The sequence below is a fragment of the Xiphophorus couchianus genome, chromosome 17 (assembly GCF_001444195.1).
Source record: "Xiphophorus couchianus chromosome 17, X_couchianus-1.0, whole genome shotgun sequence".
NCBI lineage: Eukaryota > Metazoa > Chordata > Actinopteri > Cyprinodontiformes > Poeciliidae > Xiphophorus > Xiphophorus couchianus.
Window position 1 is genome coordinate 17,478,068 of NC_040244.1, and position 27,939 is coordinate 17,506,006.

The 27,939-nt window shown below is 40.3% G+C and overlaps 2 protein-coding genes across 3 annotated transcripts; both read left to right on the forward strand.

The window, feature by feature from the left end:
* The first annotated feature begins 1,079 nt into the window (after positions 1 to 1,079).
* pnpla3 (patatin-like phospholipase domain containing 3) lies at positions 1,080 to 16,280 on the forward strand. The gene is made up of 9 exons (XM_028043619.1): positions 1,080 to 1,367; positions 1,731 to 1,963; positions 2,070 to 2,135; positions 9,876 to 10,085; positions 10,945 to 11,005; positions 11,095 to 11,313; positions 11,408 to 11,540; positions 11,722 to 11,829; positions 14,804 to 16,280. Exons 1-9 carry the CDS (start codon positions 1,181 to 1,183, stop codon positions 15,024 to 15,026), a joined length of 1,440 nt encoding a protein of 479 aa, XP_027899420.1. The 5' UTR covers positions 1,080 to 1,180; the 3' UTR covers positions 15,027 to 16,280.
* A 1,184-nt stretch (positions 16,281 to 17,464) lies between these two features.
* LOC114160805 (sorting nexin-4-like) lies at positions 17,465 to 27,938 on the forward strand. 2 transcript variants are annotated; one of them, XM_028043620.1, is made up of 14 exons: positions 17,465 to 17,797; positions 18,014 to 18,138; positions 18,295 to 18,433; positions 20,823 to 20,972; positions 21,069 to 21,122; positions 21,205 to 21,260; positions 21,966 to 22,038; positions 23,315 to 23,376; positions 23,512 to 23,577; positions 23,700 to 23,789; positions 25,167 to 25,266; positions 25,995 to 26,140; positions 26,232 to 26,346; positions 26,426 to 27,938. In XM_028043620.1, the coding sequence occupies exons 1-14, from the start codon at positions 17,714 to 17,716 to the stop codon at positions 26,471 to 26,473; spliced, it is 1,308 nt and encodes a 435-aa protein (XP_027899421.1). In that variant the 5' UTR covers positions 17,465 to 17,713; the 3' UTR covers positions 26,474 to 27,938. The 2 variants fall into 2 exon arrangements, with proteins under 2 accessions (XP_027899421.1, XP_027899422.1); XM_028043621.1 differs by having other exon boundaries at positions 17,470 to 17,797; positions 21,069 to 21,116.
* The last annotated feature ends 1 nt before the right edge of the window (position 27,939 follows it).

The window sequence follows — 27,939 nt, forward strand, 5'->3', positions numbered from 1 at the left end:
TAAAGCCACTATATGTTACCAAATCTTCAGCTTATTTTCCGTCATAAAAAGCTGTAAAATTCCGGTAGCACTTAAATAGCGGTCTGCCTCAGAGACATTCTTTAACCTTACCCCATGTTCCGTTCAATTCAGTTAGAAACTATAAGCATTAATCCAACAGAAAAATTCTATCCAATTCGTCTCTTGACAAAGAACACATTCAGATTGCAAACCCAAACCTGCTCAGTATCACAGCTTGTTGTGAGTTGAAAGACAGGACTCATGACTAACTGAATTTCAACCAGAAACAATTTGGTCCTCGCTGCTGCTGGCGAGTTAAGTGAAGAGCTGCTAAACTCAGCGTCTTCTGATATGTTAAAGGTTCTTGAAACGTTCCGAGACACGTGACCTGTACGACTAAAGCCAAGAGTAAAAGGACGGCGAGAGTCTGGATCCGCTTCTAATAGAGCAAACCGTCATCTGACGTATGCTGACAGAAACCATAGTGGTGCGTTTCATTTCAGTACGACTTTCGGATTCCAGAACAAATATTGGTAATAATATTAAGAATAAAAAATAACAACCAGGAGTTAAAAGATATTTTAGGCGTCTTCTATAAGCTCCAAAACACAAAACCATATGCAGACAATAAGGGTCATAACTGTAACAACGAAGTGATTTTTGCGCTTATTGCATCGTAGTTCACTTTACGTTCAAAGAAACCTGATTTATTTCAGGAGTTAAGCTTACAGTTTTACGGAAGAGTGTTGGAGCCAATGGAAAAAGAATTGTTTTTTCCTTATAATTTTATAATTCTGAGTTTAAAGTCTGGATCATTATAGTCAGAAATCTATTCAATGCAGAGTACAGCGCTTGCAGGGTATGAGGTATTTACTCCAGCTTGAAAATCTCATCTGCATCCAGTTTCAGCATGAAAACATCACGAAAAAGGAGAAGAAACTATATTAGGTAATTAAAGAACTCTGAAGAAGCTTGCGTATAATGCATTGCTTGTGCAAAATGAAAACATACTCACAACAATACCAGTTAGTAATAATTCAGACGGTCCGTGAAGGCATCCAAAGCTGTTTATAAGCTGGCTGTTTTCGCAGCTGCTTCCTCTCGGCCAGCGCCAGAGACAGCTTCCCCAACTTTGTGTCCCGTCCCAGCTCAGGGTTCCCCAGCCGGGGCATGTCCCGCCATGTTCGACCTGAAGGCCGGCTGGAACCTGTCCTTTGCCGGGTGCGGCTTCTTGGGGATCTACCACATCGGAGTGGCCAGCTGCCTGCTGGAGAAAGCCCCGTACCTTGTGAAAGGAGCCACCCGGCTGTACGGGGCCTCTGCCGGGGCGCTCACCGCCTCAGTTCTCGCAAGCCAAGCATGCATAGGTAAGAAAAATATTGATTCATAGAATATAATAAAGTCATGTATTTGTTGCTTATTGTTGATATGTGAGGCCGGTTAAGCTGGTTCAGTGTTGAACAGTTTATTATATGAATGCTGCAGAAGACAGGAAATGTGATTTGGAGCGTATTGTTCAAAAGTTAACTTCCCTCTGCATGAGTCAAAGCCAATCTAACTCCCATTCTCATGAATAAGCATAATTGTAGGAAGCGATCAACAAACAAGTGTCGGTCTCTACCGACCTCTGCACGCTGAGTGATAAAGAGGCTGCTCTGACCTCTGTCATGAGAAACGGTTCACGTGGGCCACAAAGTACTGATCGTGTGCTGCTGTTGTGTCTGTCCCAGCAAAATGCTGTGAGGACGTCATTGAGGTGGCAAAGGAAGCTAGGAAGAGAAACCTGGGTCCACTCCACCCAACCTTCAACCTGGTGAAAGTTCTGAGGTCCGGCCTGAACCGGGACCTGCCCTCTAATGCTCACATCCTGGCCTCTGGCAGGCTCTGTGTCTCCCTGACCAGAGTATCAGACGGAGAGAACGTGCTGGTGTCAGAGTTCGGTTCCAAAGAGGAGCTCATCCAGGTGTGTGTGCGTGTGTGTGTGTGTGGGTGTGTGTGTGTGTGTGTTTGCACTAAAAGTGTCCCGGTGCTCTGACTGGACCATTGTTAACCCTGTGTTCTGTCATCAGGCTCTGGTCTGCAGCTGTTTCATCCCCATCTACTGTGGACTGATTCCTCCATCCTTCAGAGGAGTGGTAGGTGTAATGTTACTAGAGCTGAGGGTTAATGATTAGTCAGATTAATCGATTATTTAATCATCAAATAACTTACTTAGTAATTGATTAATTGTTAACTGGAGTATACAGACTCAAAAAAATGGCATTTGTTGAAAAAACAACACACTCAGAGCAATAATGAAGCCAAAACTGTACAAAAATATATACATGTTGCATTTATGATTTTTAAAAAAAAAACATTTGTCTGTAAAGCTGTTCTACCCTGAACTCCTCGCATGGCAGTTTTGGCATCTCCTGGTTCAGATTCTTAAAAAAAAAAAAAAAAAAAATCATATCAAGTACCTTTTGTGTTGATTAATCAATAAAATAGTCACCAGATAAGCGCTACAGTCAGAGGTGGTCCTAGCCTGTTTGGTGCCCTGGGCAAACCACCTTCCACCCCAGCTCCTGTGTTCATGGGCCATTCATGCCACCCCTCACGAAACACCACCCTGGGCGGCTACCCATGTCGCTCAGAGACCGCCACTGCCTACACTGTATTGATGTGACATTAAGCAGAAATGTTTTCACATATTGACGTTAGAAGGATTTTTTTTTTTTTTTGCTACAAATGATCAAGCGGTCACTAAAATAATTCTGTTATTGCTTTTAAGACAGTAAAATGTTTATTTTCTTATTTAAAGGGGGATTATTTGTTTAATTGCATCTTTTAATGTATTTCTAATATTGCACAAAAAATGCTGAAGTGGTTAAATGAAAAATCTGAAGAATGTGCCATTTTTGTATTCGATTAAATGTTTAATTGTCAGAATAATTGATTACTAAGATAATTGTAAGTTGCACCCCTACTTGTTATTATTAGTACCCGTTTCACTAAACAGGGAAAAACAATAATTATAATGATACATTTTAAACTATATCAGGTCTAATGAAAGCAATGTTTGATTTATCATAAATTTAAGTCACACTTTGTTTTTTATTTAATGAAATCTTGAAAAAACATAAATCTGGTTAACTTTGAAACAGAATCATTAAATTTTTCTTCAGGTAAAATCATCTAGAGTTCTGAATTGCATGTTATCTGTAATAAAACATATAGCTATTCAACAGCTGTTTTGACCTCTGGTTTTGGATCCAACCATCATTCTGACTGAGTTTCTGTCACTGGTTACATTGACTTCCAGAGTCATTCAGTTCAAACAAAGTCTTCCAGGTTAGATTGGATCCTCAACTCAGTGATAAAGCTGTAAAGTTAAGTTCTCTGCACTGGAAGTAGATGATAATCCACCATATAAATTCATGCATAATAATGTTGCAAAGTACAGTTCCATCTTCTAGAAGTTTCACTTTAACACACAAACAAGCAAAGGATTTTTAGCAAACCGTTTACCATACAGAGATCAATATGTGGATAAGTAATGGCCAGAGGGGACACAGTATCACCGGGGGGAGTTGAGGGGGTGATGACTGTCTGAGGGTACTGCTGTCTTAGAGTACATGAATCTACTTGGTTAGAAGAGTTCTGACACCAAATAATTTAAGGAGTCTGGTATCAGAAAAGCACATGTAAAAGTGGCAGAAGAAGTTATGTCAACTGGTGATAACACCAGATAATCACTATCTTGATAAAAAGCAGAAGGTTGTAACCAGGAATTCACTAAAAACTGATTCCCCAAAACAAAATCAATGAACAGATCCACTCTGATGGAGAAAGTTACATTTTCCTGTGAATTTAAGTCAGAATATTTCTGGACAGGGCCTCTGCTCTCTAAGTTCATTTGGTACTTCTGGCCTGCTCTTTGCTTCTGGTCATTCTTCTTTTTTGAAAGTTTTTCACTTTTGTGTGTATTGGGGAAAATGTTTACTCACTTTAAAAAGCCTAAATAAAGAGTGAAAAACAGACAGGTGTTGTGGAAAACTGATCACCGGTAAAGATAAAAACTGCATAAGGATATTTTAATAAAATACTGAAAGTTTAACCTGAACGTAGTACTAAAAACCCTTTTATAAAAGTGAGCAGTAAAAGCAGCTTTAGTGCCATTCCATGTTGAAAGTGAGGGAGAGTAAAATAACAAATAAAAAGGCTTTGCATGCCACAGTCCAGCTTTTAGGAAGAATCCAGATAAACCTGAGATCACTGAAGCAACTACTGTGAGATGTTGTATACATGATAAACATAAGGATGGCTCACTTTACTGAGATGTTATGTTGACTGTGATTATTGATAAAGATAGAAGCTGAAATCACATTTGTGTCTCAGACATGTATGGAACCTTGTCTTCTCTTCCCTTATTCTGCTTCCTGAATATCACATTCACAACGCCACAGGATCGATTATTTGTGACAAAATGGTTGGAGTTTATGGACAGGAAGTCTCCTCCGTGTTATCTATAGGTTCAGTGCACTGTGTCCTGTCCACAGTGATGTTTACTGGCCTTTATCTTTTCTGTGAATGGATGTGTTTGTTTTGAATAATAAGAACTGCAGATAGTGAAATAGGACATAGACATGGATACACAGGAGAGGTCACTATGAGAAACTTGCATGCTTTATTATTTCTTCACAAATCGTTGCCAATGTTGTCATTGCACATTAGTTACAGAAAGAAGTGTGTTTTGGACACAGGCTTCATATTGCCATTGGTGAGGATCCAGCGTCAGTAAATATACTGGAGAATACTCCCGGTGCATTCTGGGAGCCCCCCAGCCTTGACTTGCAACGCATCAAAAGAGTTCTTTATGCATCAAATTAAGAAGCCCTTAATAGAAGCTGACTGACTGAAGTTGGCTAAAAGATCTCAAACATCTGCACATTATGAAAGAAATTCAAGAACAGATAAGAACCAGTGTCATTAACATTATCAGTCTGGACAGATTTATTGAGCCATGTCAAAGGCTTTGGGACTGCAGAGAACCACACTGAGAACCAGGAGTACACTTGGAAACACAGGAAACAGTGCTGGACCTTCTGTTGCTTCAGTGCTTCTGTTGGGTCAGCACTGGTTTTGGCCATATAGGCCATATACTGCTCCATATAGGCCATGGGAGGCCTCTGTTTTGAAAAGGGCTGTTTTGGCCCTTTCTGACCAAAGGGCCAAAAACTTGATAATTCCCAGGATTCTCATGCCTCTGATCTCCTACTATGACATACTAGAACTATGACACAGTTCACTTCACTACTTGCTAATTTTGCTAGTTTGGCAGTACTACAGTAAATATCACTGATATTTATCTTATTATTACACAGAAGTGGGTAGGGCACTTAAAAATTGTGATCAAGTAATAGTTATAATGTACTTCGATAGTTTATAAGTTAGGAATAAGGTGAAAGCTAGTTCTAAGATTGTGGCTTGTTTATTGTTGTCATAGTAACTACCTGCCAAGATGGCAGTCAGTTACAAAGTTCATGGATGTGTGATGTCACATGAGAACTATGTATTCAAAGTCCTACAGAGAACCCAGCCAATCTTACCAAGTCAGGCAAACATTATTCTGTATTTTACTGAGACATGGCTGCAGGATTTATCCCACTGCAAAACATAAAATCTTACCAAGTTTTTGTGGTCTAGTTTCTTCTGCAAATATTGTAATAAACTTGAAATAGGACAAAACTAACTAAAAAGTAACTTTTCAGCAAGATATAAATATACTGCTCAAAAAAATAAAGGGAACACTTAAACAACACAATATAACTCCAAGTAAATCAAACTTCTGTGAAATCAAACTGTCCACTTAGGAAGCAACACTGATTGACAATCAATTTCACCAGCTGTTGTGCAAATGGAATTTTGTACAGAACAAAGTATTCGATGAGAATATTTCTTTCATTCAGATCTAGGATGTGTTATTTGAGTGTTCCCTTTATTTTTTTGAGCAGTGTATATAGATAATACTTCTGATGGAATACTCAATAATTTCACTGAATTCCTATCCATCCAGAATTACACAGCATTCTGGGGGTTTTAGGCAGAGGAAAAGGTTTAGCTGCTCAACCTCTCCTGACCAACTAAGCAAGGTTGGTGACATCTACTAACTCACATACTCTTTGATTTACCTAGCAACAACCTGTTGAGTACCGTATTTTCCGCACTATAAGGCGCACCACATTATAAGGCGCACCTTCGATTTTCCTATTTTAAAACTTTTTTCATAGATAAGGCATTATAAGGCGCACAGAATAGACGCTACAGTAGAGGCTGGGGTTACGTTATGCATCTATTAAATGGAACTGCACTAAAGGGAATGTTAACAAAATAGTCAGATAGGTCAGCCAAACTTTATTAATAGATTACAAACCAGCGTTCTGAAAACTCCGTTCATTCCCAAAATGAATAAACAGCTGTTTTATTATTTTCCCCGAGGTAAAGTAAGTGACGTGGTATTTTCGTGACACAGTTTATCTTTTAACAACACCAAGGTATAACATATAGTGGAGGGGAACTTTTTCTCGATTCAATAAACACGTAAAAAACAGTCCGATACTGTTACAGTAAATCAAACATTAGTGCAATCACAATATATATCCACTTCCGCACCATTGATTTGTTCATGTTAAATGCTCTCGCTGCTGCTCTATTCCCGTGTTCTACTGCGTGACTGATCGCCTTGAGCTTAAACTCTGCGTCGTAAGCGTGTCTCTTAATAGGAGCCATTTTGGGGTCTTTGCACAAAATCCAGCATGCACCGCGCGCTTCTTCTTCTACGGGGGAAAATGAAGTCGGCGACTGCTTACCGTACAGTCATGGCCAAAAGTATTGAGAATGACACAAATATTATATTTTCACATGATCTGCTGCCCTCTGGTTTTCATCTGTGTATGTCAGATGTCATCACATACAGAACTACAATTGCAATCATATTATGAGTAACAAAAGCTTTTAATGACAGTTAGAATGAGTTAATGCAGCAAGTCAATATTTCCAGTGTTGACCCCTCTTCTTCAGGACCTCTGCAATTCTCCCTGGCATGCTCTCAATCAATTTCTGGACCAAATCCTGACTGATAGCAGTCCATTCTTGCACAATCAATGCTTGCATTTTGTCAGAATTCCTAGGTTTTCGTTTGTCCATCCGTCTCTTGATGATTGACCACAAGTTTTCAATGGGATTAAGATCAGGGGAGTTTCCAGGCCATGGACCCAAAATCTCTGTTTTGTTCCCTGAGCCAGTTAGATATCACCTTTGCTTTATGGCAAGGTGCTCCATCATGCTGGAAAAGGCATTGTTCATCACCAAACTGCTCTTGGACGGTTGGAAGAAGTTGCTCTCGGAGGACATTCTGGTACCATTCTTTATTCATGGCTGTGTTTTTAGGTAAGACTGTGAGAGAGCCGACTCCCTTGGCTGAGAAGCAAACCCACACATGAATGGTTTCAGGATGCTTTACAGTTGGCATGAGACAAGACTGGTGGTAGTGCTCACCTTGTCTTCTCCGAACAAGCTGTTTTCCAGATGTCCCAAACAATCGGAAAGGGGATTCATCAGAGAAAATGACTTTACCCCAGTCCTCAGCAGTCCACCCCCTGGACCTTTTGCAGAATATCAGTCTGTCCCTGATGTTTTTCCTGGAGAGAAGTGGCTTCTTTGCTGACCTCCTTGAGACCAGGCCTTGCTCCAAGAGTCTCCGCCTCACAGTGCGTGCAGATGCACTCACACCTGCCTGCTGCCATTCCTGAGCAAGCTCTGCACTGCTGGTAGCCCGATCCCGCAGCTGAAACACTTTTAAGAGACGGTCCTGGCGCTTGCTGGTCTTTCTTGGGCGCCCGGGAGCTTTTTGGCAACAATGGAACCTCTCTCCTTGAAGTTCTTGATGATGCGATAGATTGTTGACTGAGGTGCAATCTTTCTAGCTGCGATTTTCTTTCCTGTTAGGCCATTTTTGTGCAGTGCAATGATGACTGCACGTGTTTCTTTCGAGGTAACCATGGTTCACAGAAGAGAAACAATGATGCCAAGCACCAGCCTCTTTTTAAAGTGTCCAGTGGTGTCATTCTTACTTAATCATGACAGATTGATCTCCAGCCCTGTCCTCATCACCACCCACACCTGTGTTAATGGATCAATCACTGAAACAATGTTAGCTGGTCCTTTTAAGGCAGGGCTGCAATGAAGTTGAAATGTGTTTTGGGGGATAAAGTTCATTTTCTAGGCAAATATTGACTTTGCAATTAATTGCTGTTACGCTGATCACTCTTTATAACATTCTGGAGTATATGCAAGTTGCCGTTATAAAAACTGAAGCAGTAGACTTTGTAAATATTAACATTTGAATCATTCTCAAAACATTTGGCCATGACTGTAGTTTTGAGACCTGTTGTGGCTCAATAAGGTGCACCAGATTATAAGGCGCACTCTCGGCTTTTGAGAAAATTGAAGGTTTTTAGGTGCGCCTTATAGTGCGGAAAATACGGTAACTTGCACAGCAGCAGTGTCAGGTTTGGCTGTGCCTCTGAACTGCTTAAAAAAGAACAACAATGTGGAGAGAAAACTGGATAAAACAGGAAAGATCACACCACAGTCTGGTAGGATTTCAGATATATAAAACAAAAACTAATCAATAATTATTGATACCCACTGATAAGAAATGCTTATATAGTGATACATTTTCTTTGAATGCTTGTAAAAACATTCAAAGAAACATTAATATTTATACAAAACCTAGTACAAAATCTGAAACGTAACTCACATTGCCTGAAAACTCTTCTAGCTGAGTTTATTTTGTTATTTTGACTTTGTTCCTCTGTGGATTTCTTTTCAGTGTCACAGACTGAACTGTCCTTTGGTTTACTGCACTAGTACCCAGAACCCAGTCGTACTAAAATATCATCTATGTCCTTTGGATAAATGGTCAAGATCCTGGAATTATTAGAAAGTAGGTCTGCTGGCTCCAGCGTAAATCCAGCGTTACGCCACTATTAAGTCAGAGTGTGTGTGTGTGCCCAGTGCTCATTCCTGTTCTGCCCTACTTTCTGTAGCTGGCACTCTGTGAAACAAACCTGTTCTTCTCTGACTAAGTGGAAGTTTACAACCAGAGCAGTCCTCCTCTGGGAGCTCAGGGTCATGGAACCCTTCTTTTCTCCTGACATGTTCCACAGAATGGAAGCAAGATGTTGTTCTCTGAAGATACAGTAGATCAGTCAAACCCATCTCCTTCCCTGAGCGTGGCTACACAGTTTAAAGTGCTTTCTGTGAAGAACGTTGATGTAAGAACTGTTGCTCCATAGTTCACGGAGAAGTCATGGCAGAGGACAGTAAATTTGTGCTGGACTGATGGAGGTCTGGAAAACCTGTTGGAACCTCCGGCTGCCGAGGTTCCTCGGCAAACAGTTTGTATTATTAACTGCTGGTGACATTAATAACATTAACGTAACAATTCACCTGCCACTGCTATTTCTGACTATTATGCATCAAAAATAACATTAATATTACAAATCTAAAATTGAAAGAGCTCTTTGTGGGTACAGAAGTCATATTCCACTGGGAACTGAACTATAGTCAGGAGGCTGATGGTGGTTAAAAAAACTCCAGTAAGAAACAAATCACTCTCTGTAACTTTTAGCAGAAAACAGTTAGATATCCTTTTGTAACTTTCTAAGAAAGATTAATGATGGTACTAACTGTAATTCAGTGGAAGTCCCCTATAGTTAAGTGTTCTTTTTTCTGCAAAATGCGACTTATGTGGAATTGTGAATTATTGACAGAAAATTCACCTATTTGCTGAACATCTCCCTGTTTGTTTGTTTGCGTGTGTGTGTGTGCAGCGGTATGTGGACGGTGGAATCAGTGATAACCTGCCTCAGTCAGAGCTGAAGAACACCATCACCATCTCGCCCTTCTCTGGTGAAAGCGACATCTGCCCTCGGGATAACTCCACCAGCTTCCATGAGCTCCGCTTCACTAACACCAGCATCCAGATGAACATGGGGAACCTGTACCGCCTCAGCAGAGCTCTGTTTCCCCCAGAACCCAAGGTAGAAACTCCCACAATGCTATGCTCTTCATCAGGAAACCATTTAGAACCTGGTGATGCTGCTTTTCATTTGCCACAACTTCAGAAGATGCTAACTCTCCTGCCCCCTGGTGGTCACACAAACCTGACTCATTCAGATTTTTACTTTTAACTTGACACTTTGTAAATGGGCAGTTTAAGTGGCAGCCATTTTGTGGCAGGTCCTTTTCCAAATCATGGTGAATTTTATTAAAGATGGCTTTTTTTGGGACAAACGGCTGGAGACGTTGGCATGTGGTGCTGATCAGGAATGTAACCAAAACTTTACATCAATTTAAAGACAGTTAAGTGATTATGTTCATCAGTTTTCATAAAAATCCAAATAGCGTTTTTTTTTCATTTTGGACTTTCATTTAGTTCTAAAGGATCACCAGTCCAGAATGTTTGTGAGACTCAACAGTCAGACTCCAGAGTAATACTATGCATATTTTCACAAATTCAGCCTACTCTTTTCTTTCTATGAAAACACATACATGTGCATATTTATATGAAATATCATCTTTTTTTATTATACCCTTTTCTATTTTAAATGTCTTCAATGACGGTAAAAGTGGAACTGAAGTCAAATTGCTTGTTTTTGTGCACAAAGTTATAAATCTGGTTCTGATTTCAATGTTGACCAAAAATCGTGAAACACAAGAAGCTGTTAAGAAACTCATGAAGTGAATAAATGATGTAACAATATTTGTAGAACAAATTTAGATTTATTTTCTTCTTTCTTATGGTCTGACTTTAAAAAACTTCAGTGACCCTGCAGGTAGTCAGAAATAGCAGTGGCAGGTGAAGCAAAGCCTTTGACCTGATGCCTACCTCTCCCTCAGGTCCTGGCTGACATGTGTCAGAGCGGCTATAAGGACGCTTTGCGCTTCCTTCAGGAGAACAGTGAGTCCCGTGTTGTTCTGCCGCCTGCAGCCTTGTCTGAGCTGCAGTTAGCCTGAGCTATGTGGTCTGTGTGTGTTTGTTGCTGCCAGACTTGCTGATGTTGGATTGCCCCAGCCACAGCCTGCCAGACAGCTCCGGAATCGGTCCCGGCTTCGGCCCCGGCCCCGGCCCCGGCTCCGGCTCCAGCAGCTGCTGCTCCAAGCCTGCTGAGAGCACCAAGGAGTGGGTGCTGCGTAGACTCCACCTGCTGCACAACAAGCACTGGTGGCTGGATGAGCACATTGTTCTGCCCACCCACATAAAGAAAGGTGGGATGTTGACTCTAAGTTTGAAAGTTGATCATTACAGATAAGATGACGCCTCAGCATGCAGCTGAATATTCCCCCTCCTCATGTCTAACAGTGTTCTGTGAGGCCTGCCAAGACAAATCGGGTCTTTATGCCAGAGTGTCTGGCATGCTGCCACTGAGAGTTGCTTCCTACATGCTGATGCCATACACACTTCCGGTCCAGTCTGCATATTCTGTGGCCCAGAGGTAAGCTGGAGGGATCCACAACGTGTTTATTAAAAGTTTAGATTTTCCTTCCTGTTCCAAATGACAATTAAATGCATAAAGGGTAGTAGCTGTAATGTGACAGAAACTGCTAAACGTTCTGTGGGTATTAAACATTTCTTCATAGAATATGATATATGTGAACATGTGGTGTGTGTGGCAGGTTTGTGGAGTGGATCCCAGAGGTGCCTGCTGACGTGCGCTGGCTGTTTGGGGTGGCAGGTGACGTGTACAGACAGGCCTGGAAAACCAACGCAGCTGCTGCCAATAGGTGAAGCACCTGAAGCCATCCATTACTTCACTTTAAAGTCTTTAGTGAACATATAGTAGGCCCAAGTATCCAAGCCGAGGAAATCTTGGATAAAGATGCATTTCAATTGACCAGTCTATTTGTTTCCTTGAAGGAGAGGGCTATATGGACGTTTTACCACAATAGTATGTGGTACTATTGTGATAATGATAAATTGCCCCAGCCAGAGCGGCTATAAGAATTAATTCTTATATTATAATAAGAACAATTTGCAATGTTACTATTTTCGGTAACTGTATGGCTGTGACAGCTTGGCACAGCAATCACAGACCCACAAACACAAGTCCTGCTCTTAAAAACTTTTAATTTCACATACACTTCTTTACCACACCAATCACTGAAAGCAGTGTACTGTGTGTCACTGAGCTGCTCACAGTTGATTTGATGGTTATTGATAATCAATGAACAAACAGTGGAGAAAATGGTCAAACTAACAATATGAACAGCTTTGGAGGGTTTTAAACATCATTAATTGGAATTTATTGTGACAACGATCATCAAATTTTTTAGCATGACAAGAAATTTACCACAATAATTGATAAATCATATGATAAATGCCCACTCCTATTTCCATACATCGTTTTTTTTCCCAATTAAAGCTTTAGTATGTAACTTTTACAAAAATATTTGTTAATAGTGTCACCATGTTATGACAGTATAATATGAGACAAATTATTTGCGGAAGGATTGAGCTACTATTGCTGTCTTAAGAAATGCATCGCTCAGAAACAACCAATCAGAGTCAGGAGGAGGGTCTAAGCGCTGTCAATCAACCTTGTGTTCCTGATGCTCAGAATGTGGAGAAACGACTTATTGTACCATGAAAACCATTTATCCGTGCTAATTAGCTTTAGCATTCATGGAAGTCCAGGAGACTCTGTGGCGTAGCCCAGAGCGTTTACACATAGTAAATATTACTAGTTGGACTGGCAGATTAATTCACTATAATGAATCCCTGCTAGTTTTAAACATGCAGTAGTGCAACCACTGCTTAAAAAACCTGGCCTTGATCAAACTGTTCTGGCTAATTATCGGCCTATTTCGAAGCTGCCTTTTCTTTCTAAGGTTTTAGAAAAACTTGTGTACTGTCAGCTGAAACAGTTTTTAGATTACAATGGCATTCCATAGGTTTTCCAGTCAGGTTTTAAAACTCTTCATAGCACACAATCTGCTTTAATAAGAGTTTTTAATGACATCCTTCTTGCATGTGATTCTGGTAACCATGTTGTTCTGATTTTACTTGACCTAACTGCTGCCTTTGATACAGTAGACCACGACATTTTAATATCGCGATTACACCACGTTGTAGGTATTGGTGGCACTGTTCTTAAATGGTTCAGGTCTTACCTGGAGGAGAGAACAATCTCAGTCAAGATTGGTGACTCTGAATCATCTGCTGCTTCAATGCCTTATGGCGTCCCACAGGGCTCAATTCTGGGCCCACTGCTTTTCTCTCTTTATTTACTGCCTCTGGGTTCTGTCCTCAGGAAACATGGGATTTCGTTTCATTGTTACGCTGATGATTGTCAGATTTATTTGCCCCTGAAGCAAAAGGATGTACATTCTATCAAACATCTCCTGGCATGTCTAGGTGATATTAAAGCTTGGTTGGCCTTGAACTTTTTAAATTTTAATGAAAACAAAACAGAGGTGATGGTGTTTGGACCCAGTGGCTCCTGTGAGTCCTCCTCTGTTGACCTGGGACCCTTGGAGGTTTATTTTAAACCTGTTATTACAGATCTTGGTTTTAAGGTGGACAGTGATTTTAAATTGGACAGCCAAATCAGAGCCGTGGTTAAGTCCAGCTTTTATCATTTAAGGCGATTGGCGTCAGTGAAATCTTTTCTTTCCAGGCAGCATTTTGAAACAGTGATCCATGCTTTTATTTCAACTCGATTGGATTACTGTAACGCACTTTATCTGGGAGTTAGTCAGTCACTGCTCTCACGTCTGCAGCTAGTACAGAATGCTGCTGCATGACTGCTGACGGGAACTCGAAAGAGGGAACACGTGACCCCTGTCCTGGCCTCACTTCACTGGCTGCCTGTATATTTTAGGATTCATTTTAAAATTCTTATGTTTGTTTTTAAATCACTACATAATCTTGCCCCGGCTTACCTCTCTGAGCTTCTTCACCCATACATACCTTATCGGTCTCTTAGGTCCGCAGATCAGCTGCTTTTGGAGGTACCGAGATCAAGAAGGAAGCTCAGAGGGGACAGGGCTTTCTCTGTCATGGGCCCCAAATTATGGAACAACTTGCCTTTGCAGGTCAGGGAGGCCCCTTCACTGTCCACTTTTAAAGCTCGTCTTAAAACCCATCTATTTTATTTGGCTTTCAACTCTAGAGGGATCTAGTTTTAAATTGTATGTTTTTGTTTTTAAACTGTAAGTTTTTATTTTATGCTTTTTTATTGTTATGTTGTGTTTTGATGTACAGCACTTTGTATCAGCTGTGGTTGTTTTAAAGTGCTTCATAAATAAAGTTGGTATGGTATGGTATGGTATAACATGGGAAAAATATCTTATTACAAGTGAAATAACTTTCAAATGAAATTAGTACTAGTACTGAGACCCAGTGAGAGTCCAACTGCCAACAGGTGAAGTACCTGTTGGCAGGTGCTTCACCTGAACATGCTCTCCTGAACATGCTGGACCATAAAATGACTTATAAACCCAACTAGACCAGGCCAGACCCGACTTGAAGCTCTCAGTGGAGCGAGGTACAAGTGGTTGACCTTGCAGAAAGTCTCACATCCTGGAATTTAGTAAATACAAATTATTTTGATGACCCTAACTGATTTAAAAATGAAATATTTAGTCTGGTTTCATGTCAGACAGTAAAAAAAAATCAGTGGCTCCATCTGTTCTTAAATGGTTTCAGATCAGCTCTGTTCATTTATAATCTGTTGTTCTGAATGTTTGCCTTGTACAGTGAGCGCTGCCTGAGGAAGTGCTTGAGCGTCCCGCCGCTCCCTTCAAAGCCTGAAAGTCCCACACAGACCATCGTTCCTGCTCTTTCTTCCTTTGACCTTCACAGCAACTACTGGGACATCCCATCGTCTACCTCCTCCTCTCTCACTTCCCCGCCCTCCTCACAGCAAGTCTGCTTCTTTGTTGGCTCACAGGATGAGGCTCAGAGCCTGGAACGGCCGTGAAAACCTGGACTTTGACTGGACTACATTCTGCTCCCTCTGGGTGGAGGAAAGGTGGGGTGAGCCTCATGAGGACTTGGCCCCTCCCACTGGGAGCAAAGATGTACTTCAAGGCAGAGGATTGTAACTCTACCTGTTAGCTGTAAATTTGCACATATGTATTTATTCTAAAGCATTTATCTCGATTCAGATTTTATTTTTCTGTCCATTAACTGATCTCTCTCTATGTCAACACATTGGAGTTTCACTGTGAGGGGTCTTCAGCAAGTGCCTTTAGAAGTCTTTCATGTAAATTTTGAGGTGATGGAAAGTCAGTTTCTTGAAAAACTGATGATCAATTTGTTTGAAGTCTTTAAAAATGTGGAAAATATGGAGTTTGCTTTCAGTGTTTTTAAAAGTTTTAATATGTATGGAAAAAGATAGTTTCCGAACTTTATCCAATTTTCTAAAAGATAAAAAACAAATCTGGACTTATAAATAAAATGTTTTTATATTTACTTTAAAATATAAAAAACAGTCTTAGTTTCCATTGTAAAACTGTTTTTGCTCAATAATGCAAACCATTCACCATACATTGCCTGTTCTATGTGTAAATTGTCACAGCTTATTTTATTTAAATTTGAAAAGTGATTGCTGAAGTGTGTGGTCAGAAAGATTGGAATTATTTATCTAAACTTTATTCAGCTTTAATCTAATTCAACCGTAACAATTTCCATCCAGCCAACAGTAATACTTGCTAATATAAACACAATTTCAATCAGTTCAGGGTGTTTTTGTTATGAGCTGCAGATCAGATGATGACTGATGAGTAATAATTTGGGTTTTATAAATAATGAGTAAAGTCATTGCATCTTATTTGTTTCTGGAATCCTGGCCTTTCTGTCCTTGATTACATCCTGAGCCTACAACAGAACAATAATATTGTACCAATAGTCACACAAACAATTAATAGGCTTCCAGTAGATCTTAATTACATAATAATATGAAGTTAAATAATGTTACCTTTATGATTTTGCATCTGTAATATCAGCCTGGTAAAGCAACATGTCTATGCAACAGTCATGCTGCAGTAGAGTGAGAATGGTCTTAAGGTCTAAAATATGGATGGGGCTAAACATTTTCATAAATTATGTTTCTTTCGCTTTTCCTTTTCAATCTAACAATGTACCAGTGTACCAATGCAGTTTGTTAAAACTGCATTGCTTTATTTGCACTTAATCTGCCTATTAAAACTCTTCAATACTGTCTTTCTAAGAATTTGAATTGATTGCGTGGCTTATTTGAAATAATTACAAATAATTTTTTTTCTTCCACTCTGATTGATTGGGATGTTCTCTGAAGATTTGTTCCACAAACAGTTCTGAGCTGCTTGATTTTCCCATCTCCACATCAGTTCAGATGTGACTAAAGTTCAACAAATTCTACATCAACTGAATTTAATGGTGAAACTGGAATCCCAAGTAACTTCAGTTCAATTTAAAAACATTTTTTATTCCCAAAAGGAAAATTAAATGTCGTTGTATGATGTGACTTTTACAGACAGGTGGATGGAAGGAGAGATGGAGGAGCATTAGAGCAAGATGGACAATCAGCAGGGTCAGACATCTTATTAATCAATTGTTAGGAAAGAAACAGCTATGACCAAAGGTTTTACTCCCCTCATTCCAGGACACCACATTTTCAGGCTTGTATGCATTTGGAGAGATCTAAGTTTTCTTAGATAACTTCAACCAGACTTTTGAGAGAAATTCTGAATTAAAATCCATTTATGGCTTATGTTGACATATTGCTAGTTCAGACATAACTTTTTTTTCTTTATGTTGTGTGTTCTGTGGTTATCATGACTTTTCAAATGTTTTTCAACATTCAAAATAAAGTTTTACTGTATCATATCATTTGTGTTGGCGAGCTTTGTTGAATAAATAATGACAGAGTAGATAGAGTACGTTGTGGTTTTGTATAGTTATGGTTATATTATTAAACCAATATATGAAAATATATTTACTCACATTTACTTTTTATCCACATTCTTTCATGTCATTTGTGTTTTTCTTGTAAAGCGTTTTTGAGCGTCCTAAAAATAGAAGTTTGATTTTGTATTATTATTATTTATTATTAGGTCGCTTTCACTCAGTCGGATGATGCTCGCTGCGCATGCGTCTTGGATCCTCACTGTCATTACTTGACGGTGCTCTGTGCTGTGTGACTTCAGTGCATTACGGTAAAAACAGATCTGATTTCAAAATAAATACAGGAGCATAACTAGTGTGGTTTAACGATATTACACCAAACTAATCATTTTTGAAACGCTTAACACTAAAGAAACACTAAAAATTGTCGGTAAAAAAACAGATTAGTGTTTGTGTGAGGAACAGTTAAAAACTCAGTGGTGCTCATTTTTTACGGCCACAGAGGCTTTTATTTTATTGGGATGGAAAGAGTACATACAGCCAACTCAGGACAGGACAACTGTAGTTTCTGTGTATGACGCGCCTTCTCTACTGACTGAGTACAAAACTAAGCCTTGTTTTAAAAGTCCAGGGAAAATATATCCTAGTGCTTTAATGAATGATTTTTTTTTTTCTGTTTTCTTTGCTATCATAATCCTTAACGAGTCGTAATATCTAGTATTCGCGCGCAAAGCAACACTGCGAGGCGAGCTGACTGGATCCGTGGTCTGATGAGGAAGGATGGCGGAGGACGTGAAAGAAGAGTCGGTGGCTTCTAACGATGAGTCGGACCGAGCAGCATCTGACGGGAGCCTAAGTAACACGGTAAACAGCGGCTTCATCTTGCTTATCGTCCTTTTGTTTAGCAGAGACGCCGCTTTGTGTCGTGGGTTTTAACACGTCAGGGCTCGCTTATGCAAGGAAAACTGGGCAGACGAACACAAACATTTCACGCAGCTACTTCGGAGCTCTGTGGCCGTCATGAGCCAGCAGGTTTTAACTGTCATCTCCATCATGACGCCAGTTGTTGTGTTGGGACAGATGCTGACAGAAGGCTCCTGTCTCCTGCGGAGGATGGAGATCTGTGTTGCTGAAGCTGAGAAAAGGAGCGGTAAGAATGCAGTCAGCATGCAGGAGACCTACACTGTGTACCTGGTTGAGACAAGGTGAGCACAGCAATCCACTGGCTGCTGTTTGAAGATGTCCTGTAGTTTGACACCTGATGTTTAAAAATGCATGCAGCTGCACTTCCTCTTGTGATGTTGCAGAATTCAACTTCTGTTTTTTTGTTTGTTTTTCTTTGTCTTGAACAAAATTTAAAGGCCAATGGATGCAATCGCAGAAGGCCGTAATCCACCGCCTGACTCTCTGTGGAGGCGATACAGTGAGTTTGAACTGCTGAGGAACTATCTGATAGTTACATATCCATACATCGTGGTTCCTCCTCTGCCTGAGAAGAGGGTGAGTTCAGTGTGGCTCCTCATGAAAATGTCCATGTCCCTCATCCGTTGTTTCAATACAGCATTAATACTGTGTCTACGTATTAATGCACCTCTCATTTATTAGTTATTTTATATATTCAGGCATAACTTGCCCAAATCATCACCCTGGTGGGAAAGCAGCATTGTGGCATTGTTTGTTCACTTCAACACATTTCCTGCTTAAACAGCCATTCAGGCGTGCTTGGTATCATTGTCTTTCTGAATGTCCTAATGTGAACAAAACATCAGTTGTTGGACAGATGGTCTCACATTTGACCCTGGAATATTTTGACTCAGCTGATTTTTTTTCGACACATCAGTGCATCTTACTGGTGATGCTGGATATTTCCTTCCTCAGTGGAGTAATTCTCTGTCCAACATGGTGTGACTCAAAGTACCTGAAGAAACTAGAACAGCATGTCTTCTCAGGGATTTGATTCTGTTCTCTCGTTTATTTAAAAATATGGTTTACATCAGGTTTCAGAGCTTCTGTACATTCTGGAATCTAATCAAAATCTTGAATTTAAGTACTAAATGAGTATAAATAAGAATAGACAACAGAAATAGAACATATAAGCATTTTGGTTTCCAGATATTTTCCCAATTACATTCTCTAAAAGATAGATCCATCCATCCATCCATCCATCCATCCATGGATGGATCCATCCATGGATGGATGCACCTTTTCTTCATTTACTCTGCCTGGAATTGATCTTGATCTTGATCTCTGTAGAAATATAGATGAAATCAGATATTTACTGAAGTTTTTGGTAATTTATTCAAAGTCATAAGTTTACGTACTTTTATGATTATAATTCCCTGAAACCATTTAGGAAATCCTAGAAGATGATGTGATGGAATTATAAGATTTTGATTGGTTAATTCACAGCACCAGAGTTAACTGGAGGTATACCTGTGAATGTATTTTAAGGTCAAGTCACAAATGCTTCCCTTCCTTGTGTGATATCATAGACAAGCCCAAATCAATCATCCAATAAATCAGGTGAATTATAGAAAACATAAATAGGAGTCATTCTTTAGTCCAATTTCCAGATTCTTCTGTTTGAACAATTATATGCAAGCATAAACCAGAATGTCCAGGTATTATACTGTCTAGGAAGGAGACATGTTCTGTGTCAGAGATGAAAATGCTGTATTGTGAACTGTGTGAATCACCCTCAGAACAAAGGAAAAAGACCTTGTTTAGCTGGTGATAGCTGGTCGTTTCCAGTCTGGGCTCTCTCCCCTCGACTCAGTGATGGTGATTTTCTGCTCTGTTTTAGAATTGTAGTCTGCCTGTAGTTTTAGGGATGGCAAAGGAATTGAATGAAGCTGTTCAGTCTTCACACTTCTAAATATTGAATTAGCATTAAAAGTCAACTCATTTGGATCGTTTTATTCTTTCTTCACAGTGCAGGATGGTTGCTTACAGCGCAGGAAATTTCCAGTTTCATAGCGTCAAACTGGCACATTGCATATGTCACAGGCAAACATTAGAGATTGGGTAAAATTTAAAAGTTCACACCTCCAAAAAGGAATGTTTTCTCAGTAGTCGAGGGTCCAGACCCTTTGGACGAAGCAAAAAGTCAAACAAGACACTGGCTTTCACCAAGGTGAGGGAGCGTCATTATCCAGAGTGAAACATATCCTCTCCCATCACGGGCTGAAACGCCTCTCAGAGTGGAAGAAGCCAGAACTGGAAAAACAACATAAAAAACAGGTTGTCTTTTTATACTTAGTACATGTCTGGTTTCAACTGTATACAATGGATAAAATAAGAACTGAACATGAAACATTTTTCTTATGAAATATGTCTCTACTTTTATTGACATTATATTCACCCCACTCCAGTAACAACCCAGGTAACACACACATAGAAAGAACTAAAACGTCTTTGCACATAAATAATGAAAGGATGTGCAAGAAGGTATAGAAAGCAAGAAACATGCTGAGGCATGTGATCCAGATCTCAGCCAGATATGGGGAATTTCACTCTGTAAGCTCCACAATCCTAGCTGCATAAATCATAATTCACATATCTGGATTTGTAAATTGAGTCACAATTTTTTCTTTAGTTCATTAGATCAGATTAACTTGAGTGAGGTTCTTATTAAATATATCAGATTAACTCTTCCTATCCAGTAAACTGGACTTTTTGTGATTATCGGAATGGTTTTGAAGCCAGGCTTAAGGCGCTTTTCAGTCATCATCACCCTGTTTTCTAAACAAAAACAAGGTTCAACTATGACTTTTTTTCTTTCTCCCAACAATAATAGACAAGAGCCTTCACCAAGCCTGATTTGGTACATTTTACAAACCGTTCCAGGTGTACAGAAAGGTGGGGGCAATGTTGTGTTTTCTGCTTGCAGGCAGAGTTTGTATGGCACAAGCTTTCTGCAGACAACATGGACCCAGACTTTGTGGAGCGGCGCAGGATTGGGCTGGAGAACTTCCTGCTCCGTGTGGCCTCTCATCCAGTTCTCTCCAACAACGAGATGCTTTACCAATTCCTCACCAAGGTGTGGAATGTTGTTCCTTTGTTTCTGATCCAAATATGTCTCTTATAGAGCTCACTTCCTAAAGTACAAAGACGTTTCTCTGACTTTATGTGGCAGGAGCATGGCTGGAAGGAAATGGTGTATGAGACGGGTTTCCAGACAAAGGTACAGGTGTGCAACTCTGCTTTCTGTCATCACTGGGATGTTCTCTGTGTTCTCTGGATTTTAACTTTTCCTGACATTTCCTTTTTAGGCAGATTCCAGACTCAGAGCTTTGAGCGCCACCTTCAGGGTGAGAAGTCCACATAAGTAAGTCTAACAGTATGAAACCATAAAGTCCACACAGTTTTGTTGGGAGATACATTTTTAAGATAAGATGTCTTTATTGTCACTCACGTAGAATAAACAATGGCATTTACAGTGTCGTTTGCAGATTATTTTGAAATATTAAATGAAGAGTAGAATTAACCAATGTTCCAGTTACTGTGAATCAAATGCAACTCTAAACAGGTGGGTGTCACCCTTCAGTTAAAGGAACTCAGTGTTTCAGCATCTTTGCAGTTTTCTGGCAGTTTGGTCCATCAGAGTGAATGTCCTGATGTTTTTTTGTAGCTTTTTTTGTGTGAATTTGCTCTCTGGAGCAGGGCTGTCCTCTTCTCCAGGACCCGGGCCATGCATTATTCAGATGAGGCCCTGCTCCAACACAGCCTGTCCAAACGGCTGAATGGTCTCCTCTGCAGGCTCCACAGATCTCTGCCCTGTTCATGAACCAGGGATGGTTAATCAGGCCAGGGTGTAAAACCTCCAGCCACCAGGGCTGTGAGGAAGGATTCAGAGTGGCCCTTCATTTGGACCAGGTTTTCATCTTAACAACCTGTGTAACTGAGGGTGACATCCCTGCTATAGAGATTTATGTGAACCTAAAATGGTCAAAAGTGTTTGTCACTAAATAGTTATTGATAATGCTGAGGCTTTCATTCTAGAAATGATATTTCATTAATGTCTTCATCTCAGACGCCTAGTGGAGATGAAACATTACAGCGACGGGCTTCAGTCTCACACTTCTCAGCTGCTTCGAGCACGAACTGTAAGTTCATACACACACGCACGCCCACACACCTACACACACATACATTTTTTCTACGTGCCTAAAATCTTTTGAGGCAGATAAACCCCACAAATAAAAGTGTTGCCATTGTCTGCCTTTTAACACTAATTTATGTGGAGCGCGAAAAATTAACAAAGTCCAAACCTTGTTAAAGAGAAAGAACAAAACACAGCTTTATTTCACATCTGCACCGATGGAGAACTCAGAAGAGATCTAACTAGACAAAGGAATCACCTCTCTATATATACTGTATATTGTCCTTCTCCCACAGACAGAGTGTCATCACCAACATTCCCAAGGAGCTAATCAGATTAATACACACACAGAGAAAAATGCAACCTTCAGTTAAAAATGGGTTTCAGACAGAATATTCTGTGCCTAATAATAATCGCTCCGCCGTCAGTCTGGTCTTGTCACTCCGCAAGGTATGACAACTATTTACTTATCGCCTGTTGCTAAGCTTCTGACATACTGAGGCAAACTGTGAAGGCTAAAAAGAGAAACAATGACTCTGTAAGACTGAGTGAGACATAATAAACTGATTAAACATTGTAAGATTAATATTAAATAAACTTCTAATAAAAGTAAACACACTGTAAATAATTATTTTATTCCACATTTATTTAGTCACTTTTGTAGACAAGTTAAAAGTTGAACAAATATGAATATTATTTAAAAAGGTATTATTATTCCACTAATTCAATTCAAATTGTGACGCTCACTTCTCAGACACAGAGTGAAATATTTCCAGAATTTATTTTTGATAAATATACCCACCCCATCCCCACCCTCCACGAAGTTGACAAGAAACAGGAGATTTGGGGGGTGGGGAGGTTGGGATGATGATGGTTTGCATTATGGTATTCACTATTGATATTCAGATCCTTTGGTTGTAAGGGGGGGGGGGGGGGGGCATTGGAGGACCAGGGGGTGGGGGGTTAATCACAAAATCCCGCCCTGGGCGGTTGGTCGTGTCTTCCGTATCAGAAGCTACCAGCAGTAGTACTGAGTCCTACTTCATGTAAATACTACATGTACATACTGAAAATGTCACACTTGGAAAATCTTCCTGTTAATTGACTCCTGTCTGTTCCTCTGAGCCTCTCAGCAGCTCTACAGAAGAAACGTGTAGGATAGCACAAATGCCATCTTTATTGCTGTGAACATCAAAATGTTAGAACATGGCAGTAAAACGTTTTATGCTCAGCATTAGTGGAGAATTCCTGTAGATTATAACAGTTTCTCTCTCCTGCAGAGGGTTGCTGATAGACTGTATGCTGTTTACAAAGTCCACGGAAACTATGGACGAGTCTTCAGGTTTGACAACATGCTTGCATGCATCCTTTATCTGAACTAAAGTGATTTAGATCTGGGACTGTTCAAGAAGTGACGTTATTCTCCAGTATTGGAGAATCCCTTGTAAAAATGTATTCATTGGTGTGTTCACTACAGTGAGTGGAGTGCCATAGAGAAAGAGATGGGAGATGGACTGCAGAGCGCTGGTCATCACATGGATGCGTAAGAACTCTCTCTCTTGAAATAAATCAACACATCTGGTAGTTAGTCTGGAGAAGTTCTTTAGTTAAAACATGCAGAAAGACTATATGGTGACAGCAGCCATGTTGGTCATTCACTTACAGCTATGCTGCCTCAGTAGACGACATCTTGGAAGAAGAAGAACATTATGCTGACCAGCTGAAAGAATATCTGTCCTATGCTGAAGCTCTGAGGTAACATTCAGGAGGGGCTGTGTGCATGTATGACCCTGGGACTGTTCCAGAAGTCAACAACAGTCCAATTGTGTGTGACGTAATATAAGTAGATGCAGCTGTTGTGTTTCTGTCCTCAAATATTTGATAGAGAACACTGGAGAACATTTATCATCATGGAGACCTAGGAACCCAGCAGCAGGTCAGAGGGAATGTTCAAAGCAGGGTTAGGATCTGCAACAACCTGAGAGCATTAATCAGAGAAGCAGCCAAGATATCCGTGGTTACCCTGGAGCAGCGTTTCTCAATTCCAGTCCTCAGGCCCCACCTGCATGTTTTAGGTGTTTCCCTTCTGTTACGCACCTGGATTGAATCTATGGGTGATTAACAGGCTTTTGCGGTACTTGATGGTCATGCAATCATTTGAATCAGCTGTTCGGGAATAAAGGCACATCTAAAACATGCAGAGTAGGGGGGCCTGAGGACTGGAATTGAGAAGCACTGCCCTGGAGGAAGTGAAGTGTCATGTTCCGTGTTTTTCTGTGTGTTTGTCTGTGAGTCTCCGTGTTGTCCTGTCTCCCTTTGATTAGTTCCCAGGTGTGTCTCGTTCCCTGATTACCTCCTGTGTATTTAGTGTCACCTGTGTGTCTGTGTCGTTGTCAGGTCCTCGTCTCATTTTGGCTTCTGTCCTGCCGTGTGTCCGGTTAGTCCATTCGTGCTCTCTGTTGCTACCTGTGTTGAGCCTCAGCTTCCGCTCAGCAGTGCTGCCAGCGATTTGGACTGTTTTGGAGCATTATTTCATCATTAAATCGACCATATCTCTCTTACCTGGGTCTCCTAGCGTTTTGCCTCACCACCTACACCGCAACTTATGACATGAAGAAATCCAAAGCTAAGATTGGATCACCTGTTCACTGGAAAAGTATTAGTTGTGCACAAATCTGGACTTTTAGTTAGACAGGTAAGAAGAAAGCCAGTTAGGAGAGTCACCAAGCGCCCAGTTTGCAGTTTCTCAAAAACACTTTGGTTGCCAAGCTACACATTGCTCTGCTCATTAAGAGAAATTTGAACTTTTCAATCTTCATTCAAAAACAAGGAATGGCAAAGAACAAACATTGCATGTGTGGAATCTGGTTAGAGCTGGTGAAGGTGGATGGATCTAAATCCAGGAGAAAACCTGCTAGAGGCTGAAGAAGCAGGACAAGCACCCTGAGCATACAGCCAGACGGTTTAAATCAGCCTGAATACTAAAGCACCCCACTCCATTAATGTTTCATTTGGAAAAGATATTCAAAATTATTAAGCATTTTCCCTCTACTTCATTGTGTTTTCTAACCCTAATGTGACATATTGTATGAGGTAAATAAATGGAATTCAGTATTGCCTTTGCTTTTGCAGGGCAGTGTGCAGAAAACATGAGCTGAGCCAGTTTGAGCTGGAAATGGCTTCCCAGGACCTCATCTCTAAGAAGCAGCAGCGTGAGGAGCTGGCCACCGGGGTACACCATGCAGCATCATGTAGCATCACGCAGCATCACACATTAGGTCCTTCATGCCAAACTTTATGTTGCCAAAGGGATGCAAGTGCTTTAATTCATCTATTTTGATCACTTCCAAGACCACGGGTGTATAAAACCCAGCATCTAGTAATGCAGATTAATGCTGCAGTGAAGGAACGGGTCACACTGTAGTATAGTCTACATGACAGGATACCACTGCTGTAATAAGTCCTGGCATGAAACCTTCTTTTGGAGAGTGAGAAACAAATGTGTACATGTGTTTTTATTCAGTGTATTTAAACTTCTGGTTTCCTCTGTACATGTTTTGTTGATCATGTCCTGTGGATGGATGGATGGATGGATGGATGGATGAAAGAAAGAAAGAGAAAGAAAGAACCATCCTCCTGGTATGACACGACTGCACCATACAGACCTGTATTGGTCTGCACAGAGTTCTGGCTTCAACCTAATAGAAGACATTGGAGATGAATTACAGGGGGCATTATGAGCCATCCGATATGAAACACTCCCTAAATCTTATGGAAAGGCTTCCTAGAAGAATGCATAGTGTTGGGCCATGTGTGAAGGCAGATGAGTGAATGCTTTTGGCAACATAATGTAACATTTATAAACTCAGTCAGGTGTTCTAAACATGTAACTAATCCAGAAGGCAATAACTTCTCATTTATTCCATTTTCTGTTTCTGTTTCTCTTACTGACCGTCTCAGATAGTGCACACTTTCTCCTTAAAAGGCATGACCAACAAGCTTTTTGGGCAAGAAGCACCTGAGCAGAGGGAGGCCAAGCTCAACCTGCTGGAGGAGCTGATAGCAGAGGGGGAAGAGACTGTGAAGGAGAAAACAGCTGAGTGCGAGTGAGTTGCAGACAGTGTGGAAGCAGCAGCAAGGCTGATGGATCAGATTCTGATCCATTAGAACCGCTCTGCTTCATGTGTCTTTCTCCAGTGAGCATGCTGAAAAGGCGTGGGCAGACATCGTCCGTTTTAAGGATCAGAAGGACAAAGATCTGAAAGAAGCGTTCATCAACTACGCTCTCATGCAAATCAGCATGTGCAAGAAGGTAGAGAAGAGCCTAAACTCAGCTTACATTTCTGTGTTAAAGCTCACTGTCTAGTTTCATGTCTACTCTCTTTTTGCAGGGAATACAAGTGTGGAGTAATGCCAAAGAATGCTTTCTTAAGATGTAGAGTCAAAGCCATACAAGTTCTACTAATATAAGTGAGACCTGTGGACACATTTATGCACATGAACATCTTATCCAAGTACTTTGAAGGGGGTGGGGAAGAAGATAAAAATGACCTGGAACCTGATGTTTAAACTTTTAATATTTTCAAAAGTTACATGCTGGAGATTGTTTCTATGCTGTTGGATCTATAAGAATGAGCACACAAGAATGAGCAAGACTGGGAGGATGGGCTGGTGAGGCTGAAAGTAGAGGAGAAGGTATGAAAATATCTGAAGCTTAATCCAAAGGTATAGAGTGGGAGCAAATCATTAGCACCTCAAAAGCTCAAATATTAGCTGAACCCTGACTCCAAACCCTGGGAGGACTTACAACAGAGCAGGAGGAAGCCCCAACCACTCCTTCCACCAAACTGACTGGACAAGGATCAGATCCCAGACCACAGCATCTTCACCTGCCTTTAACCGTACAGCCATGTAGAATATTAAAGAGGGTAGAATATCAATTCTGCTGCCTGGAAATTAAGTCTTCAGTCAGAGGTCTCTGCAGATTGGTTGCTAGACTGACTGCTACCAGAGATTCTTTCTACCCACAGCATCACCATACAAAATGATTCTTTGAAGATACTTTGATGAATTTAGTTTTCATTTTCCTTTCAGATAAATAAAGTATTTTTGAATGGAATTTAACACTGAAATCCTGAAAAATATCTGGTCAATGTTCCCTTATTTATATAAAAAAACATCATCTTGTAATTAGTCAGACACTTAATGGTATTATTTAGAAGGATCATGTAATATAAACGTCAGCGGTGTGTTTATTACCAATGTGCAGTAATTCTATCACTGGTAAAAAAAATTACATTACAATTGCAAAGGGCAATTCATGTGATCCAAACTGGATCCAAAGAAACAGAAGGGAACAAAGGAAACTCCATCCATATAAATCTCAGGAAATGAACATGGTGATGATAGGGAGAAATTTGGGCCAGATGTCCAACATGAGCAGAAAGGCTGAAAACCTTAAGGTATAACTCATCTGGTAACATGATTCGAAGCACAAACTATTACAGTGAAGACAACAAAGCAAAGCACACACCAATATGATTTATTACAGATCCACATGGTGAGAGAAACACACTCTGTTTGTCTGTAATGAACGGCCTGCTGTGTGGACTCATCCATCAGCTGGACAGTCAGATTACAGCTGATAGTTTCCACACAAATCAAATCGGATCATCATCATAGTTTATTTAAACTGTAAAACTAAACATTCTGTTTAATAAAAGACTTTTGAAAAATGTTAAATATTTGAAAGTGGTGAGGACTTTGGGTTGTGAAGGGTTACTGCTTGACTTTCAGACATTACTCCATTTCTGCTCAACCGAAGAGAAAGTTTCAAACATTTGTACAACTGATTTCAGTGTTGGTAAAAATAAAATATGCTCTGATGATGCCATGTTTCTTTAAT

Coding starts and splice junctions, on each gene's coding strand:
- LOC114160805 (XM_028043620.1), top strand. CDS start 17,714: ATGGCGGAGGACGTGAAAGAAGAGTCGGTGGCTTCTAACGATGAGTCG. Junction 18,434..20,822: donor CTCCTCTGCCTGAGAAGAGG/GTGAGTTCAGTG, acceptor TTCTGCTTGCAG/GCAGAGTTTGTATGGCACAA. Junction 26,141..26,231: donor GAGAAAACAGCTGAGTGCGA/GTGAGTTGCAGA, acceptor GTCTTTCTCCAG/TGAGCATGCTGAAAAGGCGT.
- pnpla3 (XM_028043619.1), top strand. CDS start 1,181: ATGTTCGACCTGAAGGCCGGCTGGAACCTGTCCTTTGCCGGGTGCGGC. Junction 1,368..1,730: donor CGCAAGCCAAGCATGCATAG/GTAAGAAAAATA, acceptor TGTCTGTCCCAG/CAAAATGCTGTGAGGACGTC. Junction 2,136..9,875: donor CTCCATCCTTCAGAGGAGTG/GTAGGTGTAATG, acceptor GTGTGTGTGCAG/CGGTATGTGGACGGTGGAAT.